Source organism: Kryptolebias marmoratus, linkage group LG22, assembly GCF_001649575.2.
Source record: "Kryptolebias marmoratus isolate JLee-2015 linkage group LG22, ASM164957v2, whole genome shotgun sequence".
NCBI lineage: Eukaryota > Metazoa > Chordata > Actinopteri > Cyprinodontiformes > Rivulidae > Kryptolebias > Kryptolebias marmoratus.
This window is the reverse complement of record NC_051451.1, coordinates 19124526-19151575: the sequence shown is the minus strand read 5'-3', so window position 1 is coordinate 19151575 and position 27050 is coordinate 19124526. Positions and strand designations below refer to the sequence as shown.

The window sequence follows — 27050 nt, the reverse complement described above, 5'->3', positions numbered from 1 at the left end:
CACCCCCACCCCTCCTCCATCATCACCACCCTCCTCCTCCTCCTGCCAGCTGCGTTGATTACGGAGCCTTGAGTTCTGCAGCAGATCGGGACGGGAGAAAAACGCAGAGGAAGAGCGCACGGCTCCGCGTTTTTTTATCCTAACCAGCTCACGCGCGAGGGCATCTCGGGCAGGCTGTGTGAGAGGGTGAGTGATCGTCCTGCGACGTGCACGGTGAAGTAATGTGGTTGCAAAAATAAATAAATGAATAAAAAAATAATAAACGTGATGACAAGGTCAAATGGTCACAGAGTGGCGGCGCGCAGCTGAGGCGTCGCGGCTCCATCCTCCCAGGTGGTGGCATGTACGGAGTCCTTTTTGTGCCATCAAGCTGAGCGCGCACAGATGACACAGATGCGCGTGCACGCTTAGCTCAACCTGTGTCACGTGCTTGCTCAACTGCCTTTTTTTTGCTGGCTGAAGTTGGGCAAAAGTATGGCAAGCTGTTTTACCATATATTCAAATCACACTCCCACCTATTTTAAATTTAAATAAAAGCGTTTCTCCTGGTCACAGAAACGTACAAAATTAAATTTAAAGATATTTGCATCCAGATTATTACAAGTAGGTGTTAAACTTTAGGATAATTCAAAACAAAAAAAAAAATCAAGTTTTAAATACAGAGTAGGGAGAATGGAGAAAGAGGCAAAAGTCTTCATCCAGGCTAGGCTAATGGCTAGCTAAATGAGGGCCTGATTATTATCATTTTTCAGGCTTATAAAACAATGCTTTTGATATATCAATGATATATTGGCGTAAAAGAACCCTACATTAGCTAATATTAAACCTCAACACTTCTGTTTTCATAACCAAACAATGTCCGGGTTACTACACAAATGTGTGAAGCATTGGCGGACCGTACGCCAGCGGCGCCGGGGCTGCTGAATGTATCAGTCCGCTTGATCGGCGCGTCCAGTAGGGCGACGGTTTACTCACATCCCGGCCGACTGATACGGGTACGTTCGCGTAGTAACACGGAGATTGTTTCACCAACCTGGCATAAAAGTGACTCCGTAGACAATCCCTGGAAGCCCCATGTGTGATTTCAGACAGTGTGAATGCATGCAGCTGCTCTGATGGTGCAGAACATCTCCGTACGTCCATGTTGTGATAGCTGCGCAGGAAGTTGGAAAGAGGACTTTTGGGCTTTCTTGAGACATGAACACAGTTTGTGTTCCTGTGAGAATGTGGCTCTTCAGCACAAACACCCCCCCATTCCCTCATCCAACAGCAGATGAAACATGAAAGAGCTCCAAGAATAGATCCCACTGAGCGAAAAGTACTACTGCTCTATATAAACACCTCCCAGCATGTTGTCAGCCCACCATTCCAAACAACCCTCTCTCTCCTGGGTGTGTTTTGTGCCGATGGTGTGCGATAATGTTTGAACTTGGTCCTGGGGCTTTGAGAAAGCTGTTGTTCTCACTGGGAATAAATGGCTCTGTTCATGTTGATTTTACCACTTCCTTCTGGAAAGTTTGATTCAACGTTTCCTGATTTCGCTCCTTTGGACCCACTGTCCTGCATGTTGTAGACGTGTTCTGCTCAGGCACACCTGATTCAAATCAAACAATGACCTGATTGGAGTGTCACGATGTTCGGCAGAGGTCTGTTAAAGGTAATCGTCGCAAACTGTAACATCAAACCTAAAAACGTTACCCTGAACAATAGCAGATGGGGCAGCTTGATGATGTATTGATATCGTATCGTAAATGCATCTCAAAGATAAGCTTGGGCTTCGGAAAAGTGTTTATTCCCTTCTTGTTTTATTGACAAAGCAAAGTTCAAGCAATTTTCTGGAGAGTCTTTAAAAGGAACAGCTACTCAGAACATAAATCCATCACGAGACATTCAGCCATAACAATATGACCAGTCAGCTTTCTACCATTTTCCAAATTTTTGTTTATTTGTTCTTGTTTAGATGTGGCAACTTCCATCTCCTAAAGCCAGTAGTCAATTGTCCCTCGGAGGCTTGAAAACAGCCGTTTTAAACCAGCAGTATCATTTATTTTATTGTTAATGTTTTTTTTAACTAAAAACTGTAAATACTCAGAAGTAGATCCTAATTTTAAAAAATCGCAGGAGCTATAGTGCTTGGAAACAATTGTCTTCAAGATAAATTGAGCAGTAAACTTGTATAAATTTAGTCCTTATTACTTACTTTACCATACAAATATTTTAAATATGTATGTATTCCATCTTTTAAAGCTCTGTATATTACCAAAACACAAGGGGCATCACTTTAGCTGCTAACTTTCATGACAGACCGACAGGCACGACAGCAGATTTCACTTCAGCACTTGGTTGAAAATTGTGTGAGCCACATCCTGGACCAATAAAAATAGATAATACATATATATATATATATATTCCTCTGTTTACAGTTCTTGACATTGTGGGCTGCTATCAATGTATTCAAATATACTTCCAGGAAACGTCCTCTAAGTCAGTAATACAATACTGTGCTGGTACCATGATATGAGGCTCAGTGGGTTAAAGGTCTCAGTTTGGCTTCTAAGTTGGTAAATCCTGTTTACACCACCAGAACCACTGAAATCTGGGCTTATTTCAAATGTTTAATTAATTTCTTGGGATAGCCCAAGACCTTTATTAAACTAACTTATCAATCTAATTTGAATCTTGATGCCTACAATCAATTTAGTTGCATTTTTAGGCCTTATTTTAACCAAAAAAGATAATCAGTTGATGTTTACATTCAGATTAGGATCCTATCTTCCAGCTCTGGATTGACCTTCAGCCCGCCTTTGACCCGGTTGCACTGTCTTGTCACGCAGTGCTGTTCAAAAACACCCAATCCCCCACCGGTACCTCGTGTCCCGCGTCAATAAGACAACTATAATTAGAAACTCCAGCCTGAAAAGCAGCCAGGGACAAAAGTACACAGCACAAAGTGTGCACGCAGCCAGCAGGGTAACATGATGCAGCGAGGAGAAACCAGGTGATGAAGACTCGGTCAAAGCGTCGTTATATTCCCAGCCAGATGCACGCCAGCAAACAAGGTCACTGGGACAAATAAATCATCAGGAGCTGCAAAACAGGAGCTTATAAAAGCAGATTATTTTTAAGGTCACACTTGTCAGTTTATCTTTATGTAAAAGTACTAAAGACATTATTTAAATTTGATTCCTCCGATGTAGTTTATGCAGTTTTTGGTCATATTTGTGTGTGTGGTGCAGTATTGTAATCTGTGTGACAAACATCCTGAGTGTAAAAATAAAAAAAGGAAAGAAATTAATGAATTTGGAGAGCTCCCATAATTATCTGTGAGAAAACACAATATATATATATATATAAATTCCCCAAGAAAAGATCTTTCATTGTGTTTGTTTAGTAAATAACTTTGCTTCAGGTCAGTTTAGTTTATTGGACTGTGGTCTCATCAGCTTTCATGAGCAAATATTCTGAGGTTTGTTTTTAGATCTTGAATAAAGTTTGAGTTTATTGAGTTTAGAGGAGGTGAAATGGGATCTGTTTGACTTTTTGAACAAATATTCACAAATCCTCGACCACTCCTCAGTACTGCATATTTCACAGTAAGATGAGGGCAATTTCGTAATGTTTGTACATTAAGACTGTAAGAAATGTATCCCCTTTCCATCGTCGTATAAGAGTTGTTTATTCCATCGTGTCGGAGGAAAACTCCGAGGGATAACTGGAAACATATGTTTGCTGTTTTCCAACTATGAAACACTGTTGGACTGGCTGTGATTTTACTGAAAATGTTTGAGTTTGATCATCACATGCAAGCAATCCTATTGGGGTGCTGTAAAAAAGAATAAAAAGTACTTTAAATGTCATAGGTTTTGTTATGCATTTACAGACGTTTTAAGATTTCTGGTTCCTTTTTTAACGTGACAACATTACTCAGCCTGGTTAAATGACTTTTTTATGAATAAAAACAGTAATTCTATTAATCAGAACGGAGAGCTGACAGCTTCTTTAATTTAATCCATATGATGCACTTCAGAGTGCTGACGCTCACATGCAGTCTTCAGGCTGTTGTTGAGCATATCTAACATAATCATATGAGTGTCACGCTGCCACGTGGTTTATGTGCGGCTAATACATCTGCCGCTCGCGTCCGAAATGACTTCATCTCAGCCTGAGATAAATCAGGCCGCTTTAGGAACGGGAAGATTAAAAACGCCACATTAATAATATGTTTGATCGTGTCACACCAATCTCTTCAGTCACCAGATTTGTGCAGCAGAAATGATTCAAAGCCCTACACTGAGCTTTAATGAGACCAGAGCCCAGTTTACAATTTATCAATACGTACACGGCTGTGCAGAAGTTTTAAAGCATGACAGCATACGGTGTAGTTTGTGATTAATAAATGAGGAAAGTGGACAAGTGAAGGACACAAGAAAATGTGTCAGGATGTGATAAACAGTATATGAAAGTCATCTTTTTTACAAAAAAAATCTACAAATCTAACAGAGACCTGACAAAGGACCTGAGAGAAGCGTCATTCTTCAGTTGATCAGTTAATTACAGGTGCTAAAATACTATTTTATGTGTCAAATTGTGTTTATTTTATTAAATTAAAAAAAAAAATTGAAAGAAATGGTGTGGTGGACAGGCTTATAGTAACAAAGGGCCGGATCTAATTTAAAATCGGTTCTTAGGCAACGTGTCGACTAAACGTTGGTTCATCCCTTGAGTTTAGGAGACTTTATCTGCCTGAGTGATTCATGGGTCAGAGATAAGTGGCTCAAACAAAAAAAGGGAAATCATCAGGTACTGAACTGACAGTCAGTCCAAAGCTGCAAGAACAATAGATCAGGAGCTCTTTAAAAGAAAGCAAAGTGCTCTATACTTTGGTGCCTAAACCATCATATTGTTTATTGGCAGAATTTGTAATTTAAAACCAAAGTTCTACGACATTTGGTGACATTATTGATTGCAAGTTGAGCACTACACATTCTCAGGGCATTGCCCTTAGTTACCTCTGGTTAGTTATTTTCCCCGTCTCACACAACAAAATGGCTGTCAGGTTCTGATAAGGTTGAAAGGGCAGGCGACGGTTTGAGGATCACCTTTTTAAAAAGGACTCATCGCTGAGGAGTAGTTCCAGAGATGGTCGAGAGCTGACAGCAAGACGTTTAAACAGCCGACAGCATCAGCAGGGGCTTCAGATGAGTAGATTCATCAGAAGCAGCGCATGGATCTTGTGTTCAGGGAAAGAACAATCTGACATGCGTGAAAACACCGACCGCCCCACTTGCCGTTAACATGATAAACAACCTGGCCCCCTTATCATTTACAGACACTCAGGCAGGACCCCCCCCCTCCCCCCCTGGACCTGGATCCAGCCTCGTGATCTGGACTCCACCGTCATGTTGAAATAAAAAAAAAGAAAAAGGAGCACATGAATGAAGAAATGTATGACACAATCCTCCTTTTCAGAGTCGGAACGGACCAAATGATTGATAATTCGTAAACTTTACGAGCGTTTGGAGGATAAGAATCAGGAATCGGCCAAAATGTGTTTCGTGGTCGTTGTTTGTGAAAGCTGGTTTCACTTTGTAAATTATAACACTTGTTTGTGTTTGCCAAAACAGAGCGAGAAGTTATTCACGGGGCAGAAGATGTCATTGAACCTTATTTAACAGAACAAAAGAACTACATTTAAGACGTGCAGTGATAAACATTTCGATTCTTCACAGGCTGCTGCTCCTGAGAACCATCTCAGTTTTGGAGATCAGCCTACGCCTAAAATGTGCGTCAACATAATGATCAAGTTACTGATAAAAGAGAACCTCATGTACCGGAGGAGGGAATTACTGTAGGGTTTTTGAAGTGGTCTGTTTTTTTAGGACTTAGGGTGGCTCCACAGAAGAATGTGAGCCAAGACCTGATGCAGAATTAAGCGACTAATACCAACTTCTGAAGTAGAAGATTTCTCCACTTTTCATCATAAATAGGATTATTACCATCTACCGGTACGAGCAGAAGGGCAGTAATGTGTACGCCTGTGTGTGATCATTTGTCAGTCGCATTAGCAAAATGTCTCATGAGCTGCTGGACGGATGTTGACGAAACTCTCAAAGTAATGATTGTGTCAAGATGGCCGCTGCTGCTGGTCAGCATTGGCAAACACAAAGGTAGCTATAACTCAGACAAATGTGGCAAAATGACTCGTGATGAGTTCAGGTTACAGTGCAAAATAAGTGAAAATATATATATTTGAGACATATTAATTGATATTTGTGTAAAAATGAGTCCATGAAGACAATCCCAGCAACTAAAATAGCAGACAACCTACCTTTTAGATTGAAGTTTTCTAACAGGTAAGTCTTCAGAAATAATCCTTTTAATTTTAATCCTAATATCCTTTGAAACTGACCTTTTTTCTCTGCCAGCTGGGAAATCCCTTCACTTAATGTTTGACTTCATTGTGAAGCTTTGGGATTACCCTTTTTAAATCAGGGCTTCAAACCAGCGCTCTTGTAAACAAAACCACCTTGTTGCCAGGTGACAAATAGACAAATTTCAACAAATTACGGATCATTTTGAAACTTTAGAGACGGAGAAATTGAAACTAATAACTTGAAAAATTCCTCATTGTGACTCATTTTGCCACAGATTTACACACATTGAGCTGAAGTTCACTGTGGTGGTAGCTGAGAGTCATCCTGAACTCATACTCCAAGCGCTAAATCTAATTAAAAACTCCAGTGGCGGGTGATATGCAATCCTTCGAGACAAGCCAGGCCTCAAAGAGAGCCGCTAAATTCCTAATCCCAACCAGGATTTACTTCGTTCTTTGTGGTAACTCTCCTGAGTTATTTAAGGGTCCTCCTTACATCTCTGCACTCGGTCTGAGGGCCACTTCCAGTCCTTTCATGTCATGCCCTCTCCCTCTCCTTGAACGGACCGCTTATCGCACAAAACTCCACAGGATATTCTCAAATTAGACGTGTGTGAGGTTTATTTGTGCTCTAAAAATTGCATAACGGGGGAAACGTTTGTGGGTCAGCAGGAAGGCGAAGGAGTTAAGAAGTTCATCTGACAATAGCTTCCAAGTAAATACGCAAACAGAATGATTATTTTCCAGGTTCCTCCCGACAATGTAGAGAAGGAGGCCTAATGTCAAAAAGCTTTGGCTGCTTGTTTCTCTTTTTGTGTAAATAGACTTATCTCATCGTAGACAGATAGACAGTTACGCAGGTGTCTTACTGAAAAACCGTTTGTGGCAAAAACCTCAACCTGACTGAGGTGTAGTCGAGACTGTTTCCACTGCAGTTGTTTATCCCTTAAAACCTGTTTCCAACAGGCTGAAAACATTTAGAAACTCATTTAGAAAATAAAAAATGTACAAAAATAACATTTGCTTTGCAAAATATGTGCTAATTTTAAAATTAAAAAAGGTTAAAATACCCAACATGCCATGCTGCAAAAACTCTGTTTCCAACATTTTACAACAAATCAGGTTCAATTTGTTAAATGGTTTAAAGAATAATCTCCTTATTCTGTAAACGCAACATATGAGCACATATGTAAAACCCATTTTAAAGCTTGTAATGCAAAGAAACAGTGGGTCTATAGGTGGAAATTTGAACAATAATAAATAAATATTACCCTTTTTTTCAGATTTAAGATGAACTGAAAGTTGTTCTGTGACCTAAAAAACAAAAAAATTGAATATTTTTATTTTAATTCACACATATTTTGCAGAAATAATGTAATTCATATTCTCTTTATGTTGTTCCGGAGCATTGCATTTGAAAAGATGTGTCAGAAAACACCTGAGTCTAAAAAACACACAAGTGGCTACAACAGATATTGGGCGATTTTTGTTAACTTATCAAATTTCTCATTTCTTTATGGTATTTCCACTTGTGGTATTTGTCACTTTTTTACCACCTACTCTCTCTCTCTCTTTTTTTTTTTTCTTTCCATTATTTTCATTCTCTTCTCCTGTGTTGAGCCTCTTTGTGGAAAAAACCCAGTCAAGGTTGTGCTCTGCTGCCTGACTTTCCCCTTTGGACGTACAAGAATAAACCAGGGTCAGAGGAGCACAGGCAGACATTGTCACCTCTGTCACATAGCTGTAGTGAAATGGCTCACTTTTGGAAATGAGGAGTAATTTTGTGTTCTCACACCAGACAGAAGCCTCTCAGTTGTGCAGAGCTGGACTCCTCCTTTTGGTGGTTTTGGAGCTGGAGGGAAAAACAACCAGACTTCTCGGGCTCTTTGCCACGGATGGTTTTCTGCACCGAGCCGACCACAGTAAGCTTTTTTTAGACTGAGGGGAGACAGGGTGTGGATATAACTGAGGACCTACCGCAACTGTAGGAGTAAACAGCAGACACCAACTCAGAGTGTCCAGACTCCCAATCACGAGTAACACCTCTGCGCTGCGGTTCAGACAAACTCACGACTGGATGAAAACATGCAAACCCCCCAGCTCTAAAAAAACAGTTGGCACGTTTTAGTGAAATGGAAATAAAAACGGACTTCAATGATCTGAAGATGTCATAAACCTATATGTGATCCACAATGGAATATAATAAACATATCAAATGTTGAAACTAAGAAATTGTACCAGTTTTTGAAAAAAAAAAAGCTAATTTTGAATTTTATGACAGGGCCATCTTTACATCCCCTCCTCTTTTAACAACAGTCTGTAAACTTTTAGGACCTGAGGAGACCAGCTATTAGAGGTTTTGGAGGAGAACGTTGTCCCATTCTTGTCTGATGGAGGATCCTAGCTGTTCTGCAGTCCCGGGTCTTTGCTGGATTGTTTTGTTTCATGATGCACCAAATGTTTTCTCTTGATGAGAGGTCTGGACTGGATGCAGGCCAGGACTCTTCTACCCTGAAGCTGTGCTGTTGTAATGGATGCAGCATACAGTTTAACATTGTCTTGCTGAAACATGCAACGTCTGAAAAGGCCTCATCTGGATGGGAGCATATGTTGTACTTTTCTACATTAGTGGTACTTTTCCAGATATGTAAGCTGCCCATGCCATAGGCACTAATGCACCCCCATACCATCAGAGAGCCAGGCTTTTGAGCTGTGGCTGATAAGAGTGCATAGTTTTAATGATATTATAAATTGTAATTTAAAAGGATGTTCAAAGTATTTCTAATTTTGCATTGAAGAACATTACTCTGAAATTATTCCACTAATATTCGATGCAGTTTTTGGAAGATAGATGAACCTCTGCCCATCTTTACTTCTGATATTCAGCCTTTCTAAAATGCTCTTTTTATATCAAGTCCTCTTACTGACCTCTTAAAAAGGTGTGATTTCTTAATTTATACATCTAATATGTTTACTGCGTTTCATTGTGCATAAAATATGAGTTTATGATATTTGCAAATCATTGCATCCGGTTTTTATTTACATTTTATAGAACATCCCGACTTTTTCTCAGAATTGGGGTTGCACGGTTGTGTGATTTGCAGTTACTTAAGAAAACTTGCTGTTCTGTGTGGGAAAACCGTCTTGCATAATACCATCAACTGGTTGCACTTTGTTCCTCTGTAAAGTCATTTATTTTGTGTTATATAACCAAAGAAAGATTGGGTATTACTGATTCATTTTGTTCTGGCAATGCATTTTACCACATGAATGCAAGTCCTGTCAGACAATCTTATCATCTGCTTGATTGTTTTCTCCCTACTTGTCTCCAGCTGTCCAACCTTGACCTTCATCCTGGATTTACAGGCATTTGTTTGAACAACGTAACAAGTGAGATCAGATGATTCACTCATCCTAAGTTTTTTCACACACAGTGTCTGTCAAAGGGATTGTCTGTCATTTATGACTCGCTACTCGTCGCTCACTCTTATGCATCTGCAGAGATGTTTACTTGTGAGTGTGGGCAAAATAAGAATTTATTTAGGTCATTTTAATGCCATCTTCTGCTAGGGTTGTGATTTTGATGGCTTTAGTTTGTTTGTCGTGTAAAAGAATGCCAAATATCTCCAAAATTAAACACAATGTAAGAAGTGTGGGTGATAGCACATTTCACAGGAAGATAATTGTATCTTTGAGTAGATTCCTTCATGAGAACCTTGGGCTTCTTTTTTGTGCGACAAGTCTTTTCCCGTTTAGTTTCTGTCATTTATTTTAGCATTAAAAAAAACACTTGGGGAAAACACCATGTCTTTTGATGGGTCCAGAGAATGGATTCCAGTGCAAAACATCTGGAAGGAGAAGTTCTGGGGACTTGTTTTAACTTCGGATTGCAACTTACTGTGATCAGCTATTATTTTTCCAAAAGAACAGTGAATTGTGAAACACACCCTTGGCTTCCACACGCAAGCTAAACCAAAATCAGATGGGATGAGCTGGACAGAGGAGAGGAGGAAAAGTAGCAAATTAGACTCCAGCATATGTGGAACTGTCTGCAAGGGAGTTAGAAAAACTGTCCCAGATGGTGACTTGGAAAGGTGTTACCAATCAAAGTTTTTTTTCTTTTTTGTTTGAAATTGACTTTTAATATTTTGCTATTCTTTTTTATATATTTTAGGGGAAAAACACAAAATAAAAAGGAGCCATATATTGAAATAGTCTTATTCTCTGTATCGTTTAAACATGCCTGTATACATAAAATTTACTTAAACTCAAACCGTTTTGTCTATTTAGTCTGTTATTTTAAATTGGCATCTTCTGCATCTCATCTGTAGGTTTTTGATGATGATGTGCCATCAAAGGTATTAAATCACACACATAAAAAAGACAAAAACTCCATAAAGTTCATTAGCAAAAGAGGAAGACAATTAGCATAAAAACACCACTACACAGTCCACCACCAGGGAGCAGCTGATGTGTTCAGGGACAGTAGGACTATATAATATTATAGGGAAAGTTCTGACATGTTACTGTAGGTAAAAATATCCTAGCGCTGATAATAATAGTTAAATATGTTTTGTCTTTAATATAATTCTCAATACGGATAACCAACTGTGTTACGCCTCATATTTTCAAGTTGCGTTATTCGAAAAAGTCGCTGCGCTGAAAAGGGGGAGCATGGTATTTCCGAGGGGCACTTGAACGTTCAATTCAAAATCTACCAAGAGATCACACATCCCAGACAAGCTAGGCAGAGGGGCAACACGGAGGAGAGGTATGGTTCTTCACCGCCGTTCATTTACGCCGCTTTATGACAGGGTTTCGGGTTTTAATTGTTATCACGAATGGAGAGCGACTGTTGGACTTTGTGTCCGACAGCTGAGCCCGTTATGTTGCTGATAAAACAGCGCGAACTGGTATTTGTTTCGGATGGTGTTCTGCCTCGTTTAGTCATTCATTTGGTTTGCGACTCGTTTTTAGACAGAAGTGGTGCTTTTCCCCCTCTTCTTCTTTTTCTTTTTTTAGCCTAGTATTCCCTCTCCTTCTTTGCTTCTTCTCTTTAACTTCAGCGTTATTCCGCTTTAATTAAACAAGCCCATCCGATCCGGCTGGTGTAATACAGAAATTTGTATCCCAGTCTGATTGGGCCCCCGGGGGGTAAGGAGCATTTTAAGACCTGGACACTGTTTTGTGTGCTTCGTTTCTTAGTTTGGCTTTAGACAGACACTAATATCAGTCAATCAATATATTTTATTTTAGGTCAAATGGTTGTAAAAGCGGGTTTTGACTTGAATCTCAGTTTCTAATCTGAGGGGTAGTCATATATATATATATATATATATATATATATATATATATATATATATATATATATATATATTTGCCCAAGCCTGTAAACCAGCTTCTTGTGATAAATCATGGGGCACATGGCTGTAGATTGAGGGCTAACACGTGGGTCTCCTTGGGCCTCACAAGACAGGACAGTAGCTGAGATAAGACAGGAGTCATTTTAAAGCTTTATCAGCTGTCACTGATGCCTGAAAACACGAGTTTACTTTAAATAAGCCTGTATTTCTTTATCTTTTGGGGGTCAGATCTGTCTAAATGCAGGTCACCTACATGTCTTTTTAACTGCTGTTATACTAATAGGTGTAATATTTTAAATGTAACGCTCTTTGTCATGTTTGAAGTGTTTGTTTTGTAGTTTTTATTGTGACTAAAGCCTACTACAGGATGAGGTATGAGGACCGGTGGGTTTCCTGGCACGTGTTTTGTGCTATTCCTGACTCTGCTGACCCCGAAGCAAGGAGAAGAGTGGTGGCTTTGATTTTCAGCAGACAGCTGATTCGGCAGCATCTGGACCCACCACATCTGTCCAGAGTTTGACGTTCACACCTGCTGCCTGAAGACGTCCTGGGTCAAATTCCACAGGATGTCTTTTGAATGGCCCGTCCTGGCAGAGATGAATCATTTAAGTTAGTCGAGCGCGGTTAAGAAGCCCGTGAAAGGAAACACGGCAGCTGCTATTCACTGAAATTAGTCATGGCGACGAGGTTGCCACTTAGTCAGACCACGTGGAGCCACTATAATGGCGTGCAGCTGGAGGTGGGTTTTGTTTGGGGCTCCAAGTGGCGGGAAGGCATTTGAGGTTGGTTGTGGTGAATATAATAGATATGAGATCTTTGTTCTCCGAGCTGCTTTTGGCTCGAAACGTGATTTTATCGCCTCTCTGCTCATAAATGTCTTGTGAAAGACCATTTCCTGTCTTTGTTATTTCATTTCCGTATCTTATTTGCTTTTCCTCGATTACATCCTCGCATTACAAAGAACAGCAATCGCCTTTTTGCATTTGACTGGCTTGAAATTACTCAAAGGCTGGCACAAAGTAGATGTAAACGCCCTCAAGCAGATAACGGCACAGAGCAGTCACCAGGAAGTACACAGGACCCTGCGATAACTTTATGAAAAGCTTGTTTTTTTTTCGAGTGAATTTTCTTCTTAGATTCACTGAAATTAGGCACAAATTATAAACCGCATTTGCAGTGATACACCAGCTCAGTCTGTAGAAAATGAGCCACAATGAGGAATTTTTCAACATTAAGTTAATATTTTCAAATTCTCCATCTTAAAAGCTTCAAAATGATATGTAGTTTGCTGAAATTTGGTTATTTATCACCTGACAACAAGCTGGTTTTATTTACCATAGTGCATGTGGTTGGAGTGACGTCATTGGGAATTCCACCCCTTTATTTAAAAAGGGAGGGGGGCCCTGAGCTTCAAAATGATGCCAAACTTTATACGAAGGGATTGCCTGGCGTTACAGCAGCCAGCAGAGAAAAATGTTCAATTTCAAAGGAAAATATAAGGGTTATAAAACATTATTTCTAAAGATACACCTGTTAGAAAACTTTGACTTAAATGGGATTAGGAAGATTTTGTGCTATTTTAGTCATGGGGATTGCTAAATCTTAATTATGGCAATATTTTTCACTCATTTTGCACAGCAGGCTGTGATCTTTCTGACTCATTTGGCCATTAAAGGTCAGAAACGTACTTTCAGGTGAAATCATATGGATGCGACCTTTAAGTTTTTTATTAATGTTCATATATTAATTTTGTGCCTAATAAAAAGCAGTACTTTGTCTTGTTGCAACAGAATATGACTACTAGTATTTTTTGTGTTCATGATTATTATTATAATTTAAACTGCTCAACTAGCAGGAGTTCAGTACAGTCTCATTAGATATTAAAACCTATGAGTCCAAACACCAGAAATGACATGACATACCTGACTCACGGCACATTTTAACGAGACAAATTTTTATCTGATGTCCCAGAGAAGCCACTTCCTGAGCAGATATGATCCACCTCTTCAGAATAGTTTACATAATAGTAAGTAGCTGTGGCGTTTGCAACAACTCTGTAAATGCTTGATGATAATTTCTTCACGTCTGTCCTAAAGTGTGACTGCTGATGCACCTGAACACAGAGCTTAAATTAAATCGTGTTGCACATTCTCATCAGTTTTCTAAGCCAGACTTCTTGAAAATTTGTAGTTTGTCAGACTGCTTTCACTTATGTAATAGTTTGCATCTCTGTTTTTAAAATCTTAGATAACCTTCAGCCACATGTTTCTCGTTTTTTGTTTTCAGTCTGACGTTGAGGAGCTTAACATGTTTTTGGACATAATAAGTGCAGAGTTATTTAAATTTTCCTAAAGAGAAAAGAATGAAAAACAACAAAGATGTAAGAGTTTCTATGGTAATTTAATTGTTACTGGATGTTCTGGACCTGCAGAGCAAACTGCAGTTTGTGCAGCTTTCTGTGACTTTTCAAATGATTTACACTTGATTAGCTGTTATAATAACAACAATATTTATATCCTTTATGAACAGACATTTACAGATCTGTTGGTAATTAAAAATTAATAAGATTATAATTTTGTTTTTATTTTTTGTCTCCTTCCTCTAACATAAACCACATATTGAGAAGGATGTTGGTTTTTATGTGTTGCAACTATTGGTGTAAAAAATAAAAATCACTTTTTTCATGTTGTTTGCATTCAGGTTGTTCCTTCTTTAAGTGCGTGACTAAACTCAACAGAATAACATTCCTTTTTTTAAGAACCATAAAACGTCTCTTCGTAAAGAGTAATATCCTATTGTTATCCGTTTTCTCTGATTACATCTCATTCTAGTTTAGCCCTGGTCAGATGAAATGCTTGCATTGTGTCTTTTGCTTCCATAAGCGCAAGGAAATGACCTCCAGGAAGGAAGTTCTTCTTCCCTCTCATCATATGACCAGCATCAAACTATTCCATGAACTTGTGGGGGAATAAAGACAACTCTGTGGCAGAAGAGTACAGTGGAAACATGAACTCTTCTTCTTAATCTAAACCAACATTTAGGCCTGGTGCAAGGAGCAGCCAAAGAACTGATTCAGGCAGTTCATTATTTATCCAAAATTGAACATTTTTTTTCTCCTCTTGCGGTTCTTTGCCACCTACTTGAGATTTTTGCTCAGCTGGTGTCAGTCTTTTTGTTGGATCTCAGATGAATGAAGTTCACTTCAACTTCAGTGACCCCCTTCAAAACAACAACAAAAAAAGCGCCCTTTCTTCTTCTCAGCATGCGTTGTTGTGCCCGGCCAGCGTACAGGACATAATTTGGCGTCTCACCAGGAGTGCACGGCACATGCTGCCTAATTTAAAGTTTGGACACAGTTGCAGCGCCGAAGAGCTGCCTAACATGTGTCTGGCATAATTTAAACTTTCCGTTCGTATTATTTTCTTGCCTTGAACTAAAAGCAGGAAGGAAACTAAATTCCAGTCGTAGTTTTTAGATGTTTGTTCATCTGAGTGTCAGTTTTTGAGTGTGACGGAAACGCCAACCGGTGGAAACATGAGTGCACCACTCTGCAGACTGCAAAGCGTCCCCTGTGTGTGTGTGTGTGTGTGTGTGAGTGTTGGGCAACATTTCAGCACCAGGCAAATCTTTGCCAGCTGGCTTGTGATAATGACACGTTAGGTTGAGAGAGGCATACTTTCACAGGAACATAAACTTAAACTGTCCCTTGTTGTCGTTGTCGTCTGTGAAGCCTCTGGTGCTGATAAGCTTTGGCCTGACTGAGCAGAACGGGGAGATTAGACATTTTTCATGACAGCCAGACAGAGAGAAGATGGATCGTATTTATGTTTTACCAGAAGCCCATTTTAAAACCGGCCAAATAATCATCAATACAAATGTCCTCAGGAAGGGATACAGGACAGAGGACGGCGTTGACTTAGGTCTGTTTGAAGCTGTTTCCTCTAAGTGATCCTCATCTCTTTGATTACTAAAGTGCCACTTTAATCATCCAAGTCAGAAATAACAAACCTGTGATGCCATTGATTAAGCAGACTGATTTAATCAGCTGGATATAATAAGTCTCAAACAAAAGATAAAGTTGGGCATGTCCGCAACCTCGTGGGTCAGCGTGGCTGCTGTGAAACAGTCTTTTGGTGACCTAAATTTAAATTATCTGCTGACAAAAACACAATACAGGTATAAATCTGCTTCTCTGGACTTAAGCAACTGTCACTGAAAAAAAAACAAACCCTATCCAGTCTTCTTTGTCCCTGACCTCCTGTGCTGCATTACTTGACTCATCACTGCCACCCACTGAGCAGAACGATGTGCAAACGTTGCTATCTGTCGAGGGTCTTTTGCGAGCCCATTGCAAGCATAAGAGCGAAAACTAAAAATAAGAAACAGGGAGATGTTTACTCACAGCACTACCAGAAGTGGCCATTTAAAACCTTCTTGTGAGTTTACTTTGATGACCCGACTGTAAATCATTTGATTAGCTTGTAAGCTCAACCTGAGTCAACCTAAAACTTGTGTTGATGTGACGCCGAATTGCTTTGTTTCTTTCAAAGGAGGCGTTCGCAAGTGAAATTATTCTGTTTGCAGAACTCAGACTGAGGAGAAAACTTTGAAGTGAGGGGAAAAAAGGGGAAATTGCTGGATGTGCCTGTGAAAGAGTAAGAGATGGAAATATGAACTCGATAACAGAGATGAAGATAATTATAGTTGTGGTGCTGTAGAGGAATGATGACTGGCTTTGGGTGGGATGTTTACAAACAGCAAGAGTCATCATTATAGCTTTATTTATTGTTTAGCCTTAAGATTATATTAATTTAGCCCAAATAATGTCACATGTAGGGATGTAAAGTTGTGTAGGAAGGTGTGAATGAGGAGAGCAGGATGGAGGGAGGGATAGAGATGCAAAGAGAGGCAGGTCTAATAAGATGAGGACAGCTGGGTGTCAACCTACTAAACCTCTGTAGGCTATAAAATAAAGCCTCTAAAGATTGTTTTGTACTTGTGCCTCTAATGAGGGGAACCTCCACTTTGCTTCCTTGAACTCGTCTCCAAGTAAGTTTATTCAGGGTAATTTGTTATATAATGTTGTTGTTTTCTGCTTTAAAGTGGTTTTGTCTTAGGTAAGAGGACTTGCGTACTTTGAGGTGATGTTTATCACATAAATGAAGGACATATTCTGAGTTTTACAAGCGCCTCTTCACCACAACGCAGCAAGATTGTTTCAAAATGTTGTTTGTTGCTCGTGTGTTTGACCAGCTTCTGTTCCTGTGGCCTGACTGTCTGCCTAAAGCGCAACAAACTCTGAAGTGGACTTGTTACCACATCTATTTGTCCGACGAGAAGTCAGAAAATTAGATTGACTTTGAAGTCTGTCTGTCGGATTTCTTCTTTTTTTTCAGGTTGTCTTAAAGAAAGTGTTCAGGTTTAAAAAAAACAATCATACTGTTTTATGTTTTTGGTAATAAACATGTAAACAACAAAACCACTCTGGGCCTGTTCTCGCTGGGTTCATTAGCGGTGGTAGTTTACGTTGGCCTGCCTGCGCCAGCTTGTTTTCAACGTCTGGCTCTAAGTTTAAGCTCCTGCTTTTATAAACAGTATCTTCACCCAGTCTGGAAAATAACACTATGTGACTTCATTAACCTACAGCAGATGTTTGGTAGTCTGTGTATAAATTAATAGGTTAACAGAGAGGGGGCAGAATGTGTCTTAACACTTGTTGCCGTAAACTGCATAACCTCTAAAGTGCAAACTAAAGGAGCTGCGTTTTTCCCGAAACACGTCGAGCACGAATGACCTTCTCAAACAGGCCGCTGCTACTTGCCATGCTGCTCCATTTGTTAAAACAACTAAATGCACGTACAAGGAATGGATGAGTGCGCGCTTCTGTGCTGTCATGCTAACACGTTCGTCTTTCAGGTCACCGCAGAACTGGGGCCATCAAACCGCGAAAACCAAACCAGCGACAGCCCGAGAACCATGACGGCCTTCCACGCACCTCAGGACAAGTAAGAGGTGTTATTTCAAACGACAGGAAGTTGTCTTTTACCCTTCTGTTTTAATATCTGCTAGTTCTAAATTAGGCCTGGTAAATAAGTTGTTGGAGGCTTGTTTGTTGATGTAAAGATGAATGACTCGATTGATGTACTTGGCTGCCTTCACAGATACAATGCAGTATGGATTATTTTCTTCATCTTGGGCCTGGGAACTCTCTTACCGTGGAATTTCTTCATGACAGCAACCCTGGTATGATTAAAGACATATTTAATCCTCTGAATGTGAGGCCGTTGGTTGGTTAATGTTCTTAATCCATGAAGCAGACCGAATCGAATGTTGGTTAGTTAACTGTAAGGCCGGGCTTCACTTAGTCATTTAACTTAGACAAAACAAAGATTGTTTGTTAATACGACATCGCTGAAAATGTCCTAAAATTTTCCAGCAGGGCGGGTTGATGATGCCGCGGTTTAATCTCTCTAATCCCAGACTTTTTAGGGATCTTAAAATGTGAAATTAAAGTGTTATTGGGTGATAATGTGGGCATATCTTTACTGGAGATTGTTTGCATGAAGTATATTCTGTATATTTGTTAGGATTAAAGAAACGAAAGTAGAACAAAGTCACCTTTGTGCAACAAAAAACACATTGACCAGAAATCCAGCTCTTATAAAACGACCCAATATGACCGAAGGATAACACGATCACACACCACTTACTGTAAATATATATTTCACATGACACACCAACCTGTGACTGAGGGAATTATCCTCATGAATCTAAAGTCTGTGCTTTCCTTTTCAGTACTTCACAAGCAGACTGAAAGACACTTCGTTGAACAACACGGCGACCAACGCAACTTCGGGAGAAAACCACAATGTGCTGGAGTCCAAGTTTAACAACGTCATGACACTTTGTGCCATGGTGCCTCTGCTCATTTTCACCTGCCTCAACTCCTTCATACATCAGAAGTAAACAGTCTTTCTTCTATTTGAATTTGTTCGTATTTAGTTAGGAAGCAGGGGGTTCAAACTAGATAGGTGCTAAGCCTAAATGTTTCTATTAAAAGAATAATTTATCCGTTTTCTTGCAGAAAATACAGCTGAATTAGATCTTCCCCTTCTTGTCTTGAAGCGTCAGCTGAGTCGATCTCTTCTCCGTTTCATGGAACTACAACGTTGAATCTAATCAGCAGTTTCCACGTTTTTTAAAATTTATTTATTGTTTAAGATTTCACTGGAAATCAGTGTCAGCAGCTTCCAAGGAATATTCTCAGTGCGTCAGTCTTTTAAAACGTTTTCATAAACATGTCCTGATTGTTTATCAGAAGGCAAACTTCAGCCCAAAAGTTTGTTTTTTCAGCTCTCAAAAATTGCAAAAGGGCTCTTATTAGTGTTTGTTTTCCAGCTGGCTGCTCATATCTTTGAGATATGATACATATTTTTGAGATTTTGTTTGTTTAACAAACACCTTTTTGATAATTTTGCGTTTTTTTTCCCCCGAAGTTTCATTTCTGACGTGTTAATAAATAATCATCATTTTTAGGCATATAACTCACTTTTGATAGTTTCAGCCTAATCTCTTGTACTATATTATCAGCACACAAGATTAGAGTTTCACAATTTATTGAAGATTACTTCACAGGGGGCATTATCACTCTGAGTTGATATTTTCTCAGTATCATGACCAGAAAACAAGTAAATAAGGTTCTCTGTTCCCTTCCCTTGTTATGCAAACGCTAAGCTTTTTTTTTTTTAGTTGGCCTGACGTTTCTCTGGCTTTGTTTTCAGGATCCCTCAGAAGCTGCGGATCTCGGGCAGTCTGACCGTCATCCTGCTGGTGTTCATGCTCACAGCCGTCTTCGTCAAAGTGGACATGCAGCCGCTGCCCTTCTTTGTCTTCACTATGATCAAAATTGTCTGCATCAACTGTAAGTGATTTTTTTTTTTTTACTGGAGCTTCCATAAAAGTCTATAGGAGGTCATTTTGACAGCAGGTGCTCGTGGCTGCAGATTGTTTCTAGCAGGTTAAAGGTTTGCAATAAAAGAAAATAAAGTTCAACATTAGGTTTTAATGTCCAGCTGTAAGAATGACACCTGTTTTAGCGCATGCATCCCCAAGCTAGGCAACAAGATGAGCTAATGTCTGAGTTTTACAAGCTTGTTTTCATTAACCATCCTTTTTATTACATTTCTGACCAATCATAAACTGCAGCCCAATGAAGGGCTCTGGAAACCTTTTCAACAACCTTCCATGGGAAGCTAAGCGGGGCATTATTCCAAATTAGAAACGTTTTCTCAATTGATCCGAAACAGATTCCCAACAAAACCTCGCAGCTGAAGACCGTCACGGATTCAGGGCTTATTTTTATTTCCTTCCTGATCCTCAAACTCAAACATTTTCTATGGAAAGCTGCAGAAAAGTTGGGACAGACACACACACACTGTCTTAGTGTCACGCTGAGCTTCCTGACAGTCTTCAGCCTCATTGTGTTTATTTAGAATGAGTCTTTGCACAGCAGGGATAAGTTCACCCCCCCTCCTTATTCTCAGTGGGTCAGGCCCAACCCCCAGGTTCTCATGTGGAACGGCCCGACATGTTTTAGATTTTTACAGGACGACAGTGTGACCCTGAACGCTTTGATATCTGTCAGCACATTCCTTCTGATGGCTTTTTTTTCTTTTACAAGAAACTTATTGTGTAATATGTATTGTGTGCTGATATTAAAGCATACCGGCTATAACTTTCCATAAAAAAGAGAGAAAGGATAATAACAATGGTAAATAATGTTGATTTCAGAAAGGATGGCATTGTTCTCTGTGTCACAGTGACTGTTCAGATCTTTAAAGCTCCTTGTTCTGTTTTCCTTTTTTATCTTTGTCCAGCATTTGGGGCGATCCTTCAGAGCAGTCTGTTCGGGCTGGCAGGGATCCTGCCCGCCTCCTACACCACTCCCATCATGAGCGGCCAGGGTCTGGCCGGCACCTTCGCCGCTTTCTCCATGATCTGCGCTCTGGCCAGTATGTCTCACACTGAAACCACACGTGCACTTCTCCTTGTAAAAATAACTCGTGGACAGGTGGCGGGCAGAACGACAAAACTATATTTACTGCAGCACCTTCCAGACGCCCAGCCGTCTCTCTGTTAGCGTCAAGGCGAGTGAGCACGTTAGTGAACTTCCTGGTTTGATCAAAGGAAAAGAACGTGCATTAGCAGCGGCTTATAGTCTGAAATATGATGTGATTTACAGATCTTATCCCTGCATTAACCCAGCATTACTGTAGACGGGTTGAAGGCAGACAAACAGGCGCATACTTGCTCTATGCTTCATCATCTTGTTAGAGTTGAGCAACTATCTGTTGAAGGAATACAAAATGGCATCCCTCGCATGTCTTAGCTTTAAAACGAAGATCATCTCATGCTGACAAAATGGCAGAGTTGTAGCTGCTTTGGTAAATCCTGAAAGCAACGTTTTGCGTGATGGCAGCTGATGTCACGCCTCCTGTTTGCTCTCAGAGTGCGCCCTGAGGACCACTCTCAGCTGAGTTATGGCCACTTCTGAGTTTAGCTTTGGTGGTCATTTTATTTCAGGTCCAATCAGGTTCTCATTAAAGTTTAATCCGTTTTGATGTACATCTAATAATAACATTCTGAGAGTTTTATTCAAATCCAGACAGATAATTTTGTCTTACATCTGTCAGCACTGAAACTTTTGAGTGAGCTTTTTTGGTTTGACACGTTCACACAAGTGCTTCTTATTAAATCTGCTTGGTAACTTTGTTTGATGTCAGCCGTATGTTGGAAATAAAACAAATTTAGTTTTGTGGATTTGACTTCCTCAGCAAAACGGAGACATTTATTTCAAGGAAGTCCTTTGGCTTTTAAGGCCTGCTGAGAGAACAAAACACAAGTTCCTCCATTCCTTTTTTATTCATTTTAAGGAATTGCAATCTGTGAAGAATTACCTTCCTGAAAACGTTTTATTGTCCTTTTGTTTTGAGTGTGAGTCAGTCAGCTTCAACGGATCACAAAGGTCCACAAAAGCTTTGTTTGCACATTTAAACTTGCACAGATGTCTGTTTTAAACATGCACATTGGATAAATATCAAACAGTATAATTAGCTTTGTTTTTTTACCATTTTCTGGCAGTAAAATAAGCTTCAGAAGTAGTAAAATCGACATTTTAATTGCAATATAGCAAAAAAAAACACTAACTTGTTTGGATTTTGAATATAAACACAGGAGCAACAATTTCATGATTTTCTGGGGTTTTTTGTCTTCAGCTGGATCAAAACTTCAGGACAGTGCTTTTGGTTACTTCATCACAGCCTGTGTTGTTATTCTTCTGGCCATAATGTCCTACTTCACTCTGCCCAGGATGGTAAGACTCCTCTGTCTCCAAACTTGCTGTAGTTTTAGTTTCCTTCACATATTTGCTCTACAGGCTCAGTGAAAGTGGTTCTCTGTGGTTGTTCTTTCGTCGACAGGAGTTCTTCCAGTATTACATGGAGAGTAACAGATCAGGACCGTCTGCTGATGAAGAAAACAAGATGGACTTACTCAAAAAAGGTAGAAGAGTAATCACAGAGTAATCTGTTTTGTTGTGTAAAGATGACGGTTTATCACAGCTTCTAATAAAGAACGAAGGATTTCAAACTGAGCGACTCAAACAAGACGGGAGTTTATTTTAGTAACTTTTAGTATTTTATTTATTTTCTAAATACAGCATGCTTTACTGCTTTAATTAGGAAGAGCTTTAATACAGAAAGTCAGCCAGGTAAGAAGAAATGACCAACATCCTCTTCAGTGATTCCCTTTAACGTTATCCTGTATCTAAGAGCAGGTCATATAAGAACGACGGCGTTCCGTTTGGTGGTTTCTCCATCACTCTTTGGGATTAGGGGTTTATTTTCCCGCTCAACTTTATCATCTGTGCTTATTTTACTGGGAAAACTTTAACTCCTCGTCCAAAACCGTTGTTCTGTTTTACGTTCAGAAGACACAAATGATGAAAGGTGAGCCGATGAACGATGAATACTCCTGCACAGACATGCTTATGTTCCGTTTCAGTTGTTTTTCGAAACGTTTAACGCGCATCAGGTCACATTCGATCTGGCAGAGATTCAAATAACGTGGCTCCCCAGCTGAGGCGTGACACGGTGAACTCATGTGAGTAACTCCCTGGGTGTTTCTTTTGCCCGTCTGTTAGCAAAATATCTCACGACTGAGGGGACAGATTTCAATGAAACTCTCACAAAGTAATCACTAGCTGAACTCCGACAGCTGGTGAACTTTTGAACCCGATATAAGACGCCTGCCACAGCTAGTCGACTATAGCAGACACATAAATGGCTACAACTCGGTCAGCTTTACAGATATTGAGCTCAAATCTGGTGTGGTAGTAGCTGGGAGTCATCCCTAACACGTATTCCGAGCGCCAACAGATGGAGCGATGTCGCCTACAACAACGTGGGATGTTACAGGATTTCTGAAGGGCCTTAAAAAGTCTTAAAAGTGTTCAGATTTTCCACGTCAGGTCTTAAAACACACGCCATAATCTAAAAAAATAAAAAATCTGTTCATTCTGTCAACTTTTGTTTATTTCACTGTCAGCATTCGGATGTTTTTATGCTGCAACAAAACTGAAACGTCCATCAGGCAGCAGCCCTTCCTCACAAAACTCCACGGTCTTGCTTTAATGCGGTTAGAATGATGGTCTGTCCTCCAAATATTACCGGACCAGTAAAATGTCAAAAATTGTTTTTTTTTTTTTCCAGAAAATGCAACAGAGGAGAAGCGACCGGACACGAATCTCATGGAGGAGGAAACCCAACCTGTCACTTCTGTGATCAACATCTTCAAACAGGTTCAAAATGTCACATATTGGCTTAATAATAAGTTTAAGTAAAGGACGACCAATAGAAAACAACGTTGTTACCTGCTTTCGCTTCATGTGCTCCTCCTGATATAATCTTTTCAGCACCAGACTGCGCTTTTAAACGAATGCTTGCTTCTGAACGTCCTCCTCTCTGTTCTCCGCTCTCTGATCAGATCTGGGTGATGGCGCTGTCCGTCTGCTTCATCTTCTTCGTCACCATCGGGGCTTTCCCAGCCGTCACCGCCGACGTCAAGACGACCATCGGGAATGGAGGCACCTGGGGTGAGTCCGGGTTTCTTCAGAGCCGAAGGGAACCAGTAACACTACCGATTTTCTAGCTGTGTGGAAATGAAGATGCAGGAAGTGCTGAGGATCAGCGTGTTTTTTTTTATGACATGAAATCACCAGAAAACGTTTGCTAAACAGGTTTTGCGTTTACAGGAAACAGTATTATTTAATCGTTTCTCGTCTGTTACCTGAGATGAGTCGACCTCCATCAGGCTGTGAAAGACGTTTTCCTAAAACCCGACCTTTACTCTGATCCACTTCCAGAAACATACTTCATCCCCGTGTCGTGTTTCCTCCTCTTCAACGTGATGGACTGGGCTGGCAGGAGTCTGACGGCCGTCTGCATGTGGGTCAGTAACAGCACTCCTACGAGCAAGAAAACACTTTTAATTTAAACTAAAAAAAAAAGGAATTCCATTTTTACAAATTAGAAATCAGCAACCAGACACTCATCTGCAAGTCAGATCATCCGTGATACTGTAGTTTTCTTTATATGCTCCTTTAAAGTGTCTGCATCAAACGTTCAGCCACGGGTCAATCTCTGCGTCATGTGAGGGCTGTTGGTCCGGGTCTGAGCTGAAAGTACAGAAGTTCAGTTGTGGCCATCAGGGGTTTGTTTTGTGTCTGTAGGGCTTCAGAGAAAAGTGACGTTAAAGAGGCTGTAAACATCAAGCTTTAATGAAGTGTTTTAAACTGTCACTTGTCTCTCTTTAAGTCCACTTGACTCACTCAGGAAGATGTTTCTGATTTCCATCAGATTTAATTACACACTCTGCCTCAAATATTCAAAGAATGAAGCCCCCCCTTTTTTTTTTTTAGTTTTTCTGTTTTTATATGAAACACCAGGCTCATGTTTTCCTTTCAGTGCGCTTCCTGGCGCAACACAAACTCTGAGCACGAGCCGAAAAACAAACGTGGACGTTTTAATTTCCTGCGAGCGAAAAGACCGAATCCAATATAATCAAATGTGGATAATCTGAGTTCATTTAGCCGACAGGCTGACCTGTGGGGGAGATAACAGGAGTCAGCTGCTGCAGGAGCATGTGAGCTCATTTATTAGCTTCATCAGACTTTTTTTTTTTTTTCTACACTAGTTTAGATGCTTCCTGCTTCTTCTAAAGGTGAAACAAACTGAGAGCTCTTTTTTTTTCTAATGGCTTGAACCCATTTTGAGTTGGGTTGGCTCCAAAAGGTAATCACTTGTTGATGTTTGGCCAAACCGTTAAAGGGAAACTATTAAACAAAGATCCTGTTGTGCTGGGGGGGGTTTCCTCAGTAACTGTATGTTTCTGTGTCCAGCCGGGTAAAGACAGCATCTGGCTTCCCGTCCTGGTGGGCCTGCGGCTCGTCTTCATCCCGCTCTTCATGTTGTGTAACGTCAAGTCTCGTCACTACCTGCCCGTGCTGTTCTCCCACGACGCCTGGTACATCATCTTCATGATATTCTTCGCCTTCTCCAACGGATACCTGGCCAGCCTCTGCATGTGCTTCGGACCAAAGTAAGACTCGTATGCCGTCCTGCAGTTTTCACGCTGGACCACTCGATCCTAATTTCCACCGTCCGTCTCGTTGTTGTCTTTGTGCAGGAAGGTGCCGCAGCACCAGGCGGAGACGGCGGGCGCCATCATGGCCTTCTTCTTGTCCCTCGGCTTGGCGCTGGGCGCTGCGATCTCCTTTGCCGCCCGGGCTCTGGTATAAAACCTCCAGATGAATCCTCGATAAATGCCGTAAAGACCGCGTCACCTTCATCGCCTCCTCCGTCAGGCAGGGGCCTCGGTCTTCCACGTGTTTTTATGAAAGACTCATCAATCCAGCAGGTGTTCAGATATATAAAGTTTTTCCCCTCCGGACTCGGCAGCACATTATGTTGTGCTTTTGCCTTGTTTTGTGGAGGGTTTTTATTCAATAGCACTGATCAAACAAAGTCGATTAAAGCCAAAAGTGTTTTAAAAAGTATTTATAAAAGGCACATTTAAAGACACGTCCTAAACGCAGCAATATTCCTTAAGACAGCATGTTAAAATAAATAGGCGCACAATGTTGCAAAGCAATAAAGCTTTTTTTTAAATGTCCCTTCAGATATAACAGAAAACTCTTTAGTGGGATGTACAAAAGACAGAAGAGTGTCACGTTTCAGTGGACCGTCGCAGCTTTTAACTTTGATTTAAACCAAAAACTCGAAGCCAACATGGGGAAGTGATGAACTCTGAAGGGATTTCAGCTGAAACCGTCGCTGCAGTCAGTATTTTAAACATCCAATCAGTGTCTGATCGACCGTCTGAGTGTTAGTTTGAGACGAAGTCCTTTCCAGTCGGGGTCACTTTGCGTCACGTTGCCCAAGTTGTTTATTTTGTTTGTACCATTACGAAACCAATCATGTATTTTTGAAAGTGAGATTATTATGCAGCTGTCATAATTGTTTGGGGAGGGCTTTTTATTTTTATTTCAGGAAGTACGTGCCTTTTCACGATGCTTGTGCTCATTATGAATTAGGTTTTTATACAAGCAGTAGTTTGTAATGTTTCAGGCTCCAAATTGGAGACTGAAGGTGCAGCAGTGTTTTGTTTGTTTGCTTTTTATGGCTTTCTTTTTTTTAAATTGTTAACAGTATTCATTAGAGCCGTTTACATCCTAACCACCTGCTTGTTTAAAAGCATAATGTTGGTTTTGTTTTTTATATATATATATATAAGGGTGTCATAAAAGTTACCATTCTCATGTTTTCTGCCTCAAACATTAAGAAAATAAATGTGTATTTTTAAACCTCTGGCTCCTCCTGCTGGTCATTCCTGGAAATGCAGCAATGACACAGACACCTTTTTGATTTGTCCTCACTTTAATTTGGATTTTACTCCAGTAAAAGTGTTATTACTTAATCATAAAATATTATTTTACAAGAAAACGTTATGTATTTAGCAGTCAGGTAAAGGTATATAAAGATAACCCAGCTGATTTAATATAATTACTTTTTTTTGGCAATTTTCCACATTTCATGTAGTTTATATGAAAAAAAAAACAGGCACAATGCAAACTCATTTCTTTAAAATCTGTTTAACTAGAGCAAAGTTGTCACTAAAATACTAGTTTATGCCATCAAATTGTGCTACCCTCGGCTTGTCTCTTAGGTGCAGCTAAAAAGAATGAATTAAATACAAAT

The 27050-nt window shown here is 40.1% G+C and overlaps 1 protein-coding gene and 1 long non-coding RNA gene across 5 annotated transcripts; one reads left to right on the top strand and one right to left on the bottom strand.

Annotated features, from left to right (window-relative positions):
- The first annotated feature begins 38 nt into the window (after positions 1-38).
- On the top strand, positions 39-26659 carry LOC108244090 (equilibrative nucleoside transporter 1). 4 transcript variants are annotated; one of them, XM_017429991.3, is made up of 13 exons: positions 39-186; positions 17653-17741; positions 17898-17979; positions 18532-18698; positions 19518-19657; positions 20613-20747; positions 22011-22108; positions 22215-22296; positions 23505-23593; positions 23779-23887; positions 24158-24243; positions 25193-25392; positions 25480-26659. In XM_017429991.3, exons 2-13 carry the CDS (start codon positions 17713-17715, stop codon positions 25589-25591), a joined length of 1329 nt encoding a protein of 442 aa, XP_017285480.1. In that variant the 5' UTR covers positions 39-186; positions 17653-17712; the 3' UTR covers positions 25592-26659. The 4 variants fall into 4 exon arrangements, with proteins under 4 accessions (XP_017285480.1, XP_017285470.1, XP_017285486.1 ...); XM_017429981.3 differs by lacking the exon at positions 39-186 and adding an exon at positions 11030-11144; XM_017429997.3 differs by lacking the exon at positions 39-186 and adding an exon at positions 14537-16785.
- LOC119616705 lies at positions 21689-24221 on the bottom strand. The gene is made up of 3 exons (XR_005232681.1): positions 24082-24221; positions 23666-23943; positions 21689-22260 (listed from the first exon to the last, which is right to left on the bottom strand). It is a non-coding gene; the product is annotated as an uncharacterized LOC119616705 (long non-coding RNA).
- Positions 26660-27050: the final 391 nt, after the last annotated feature.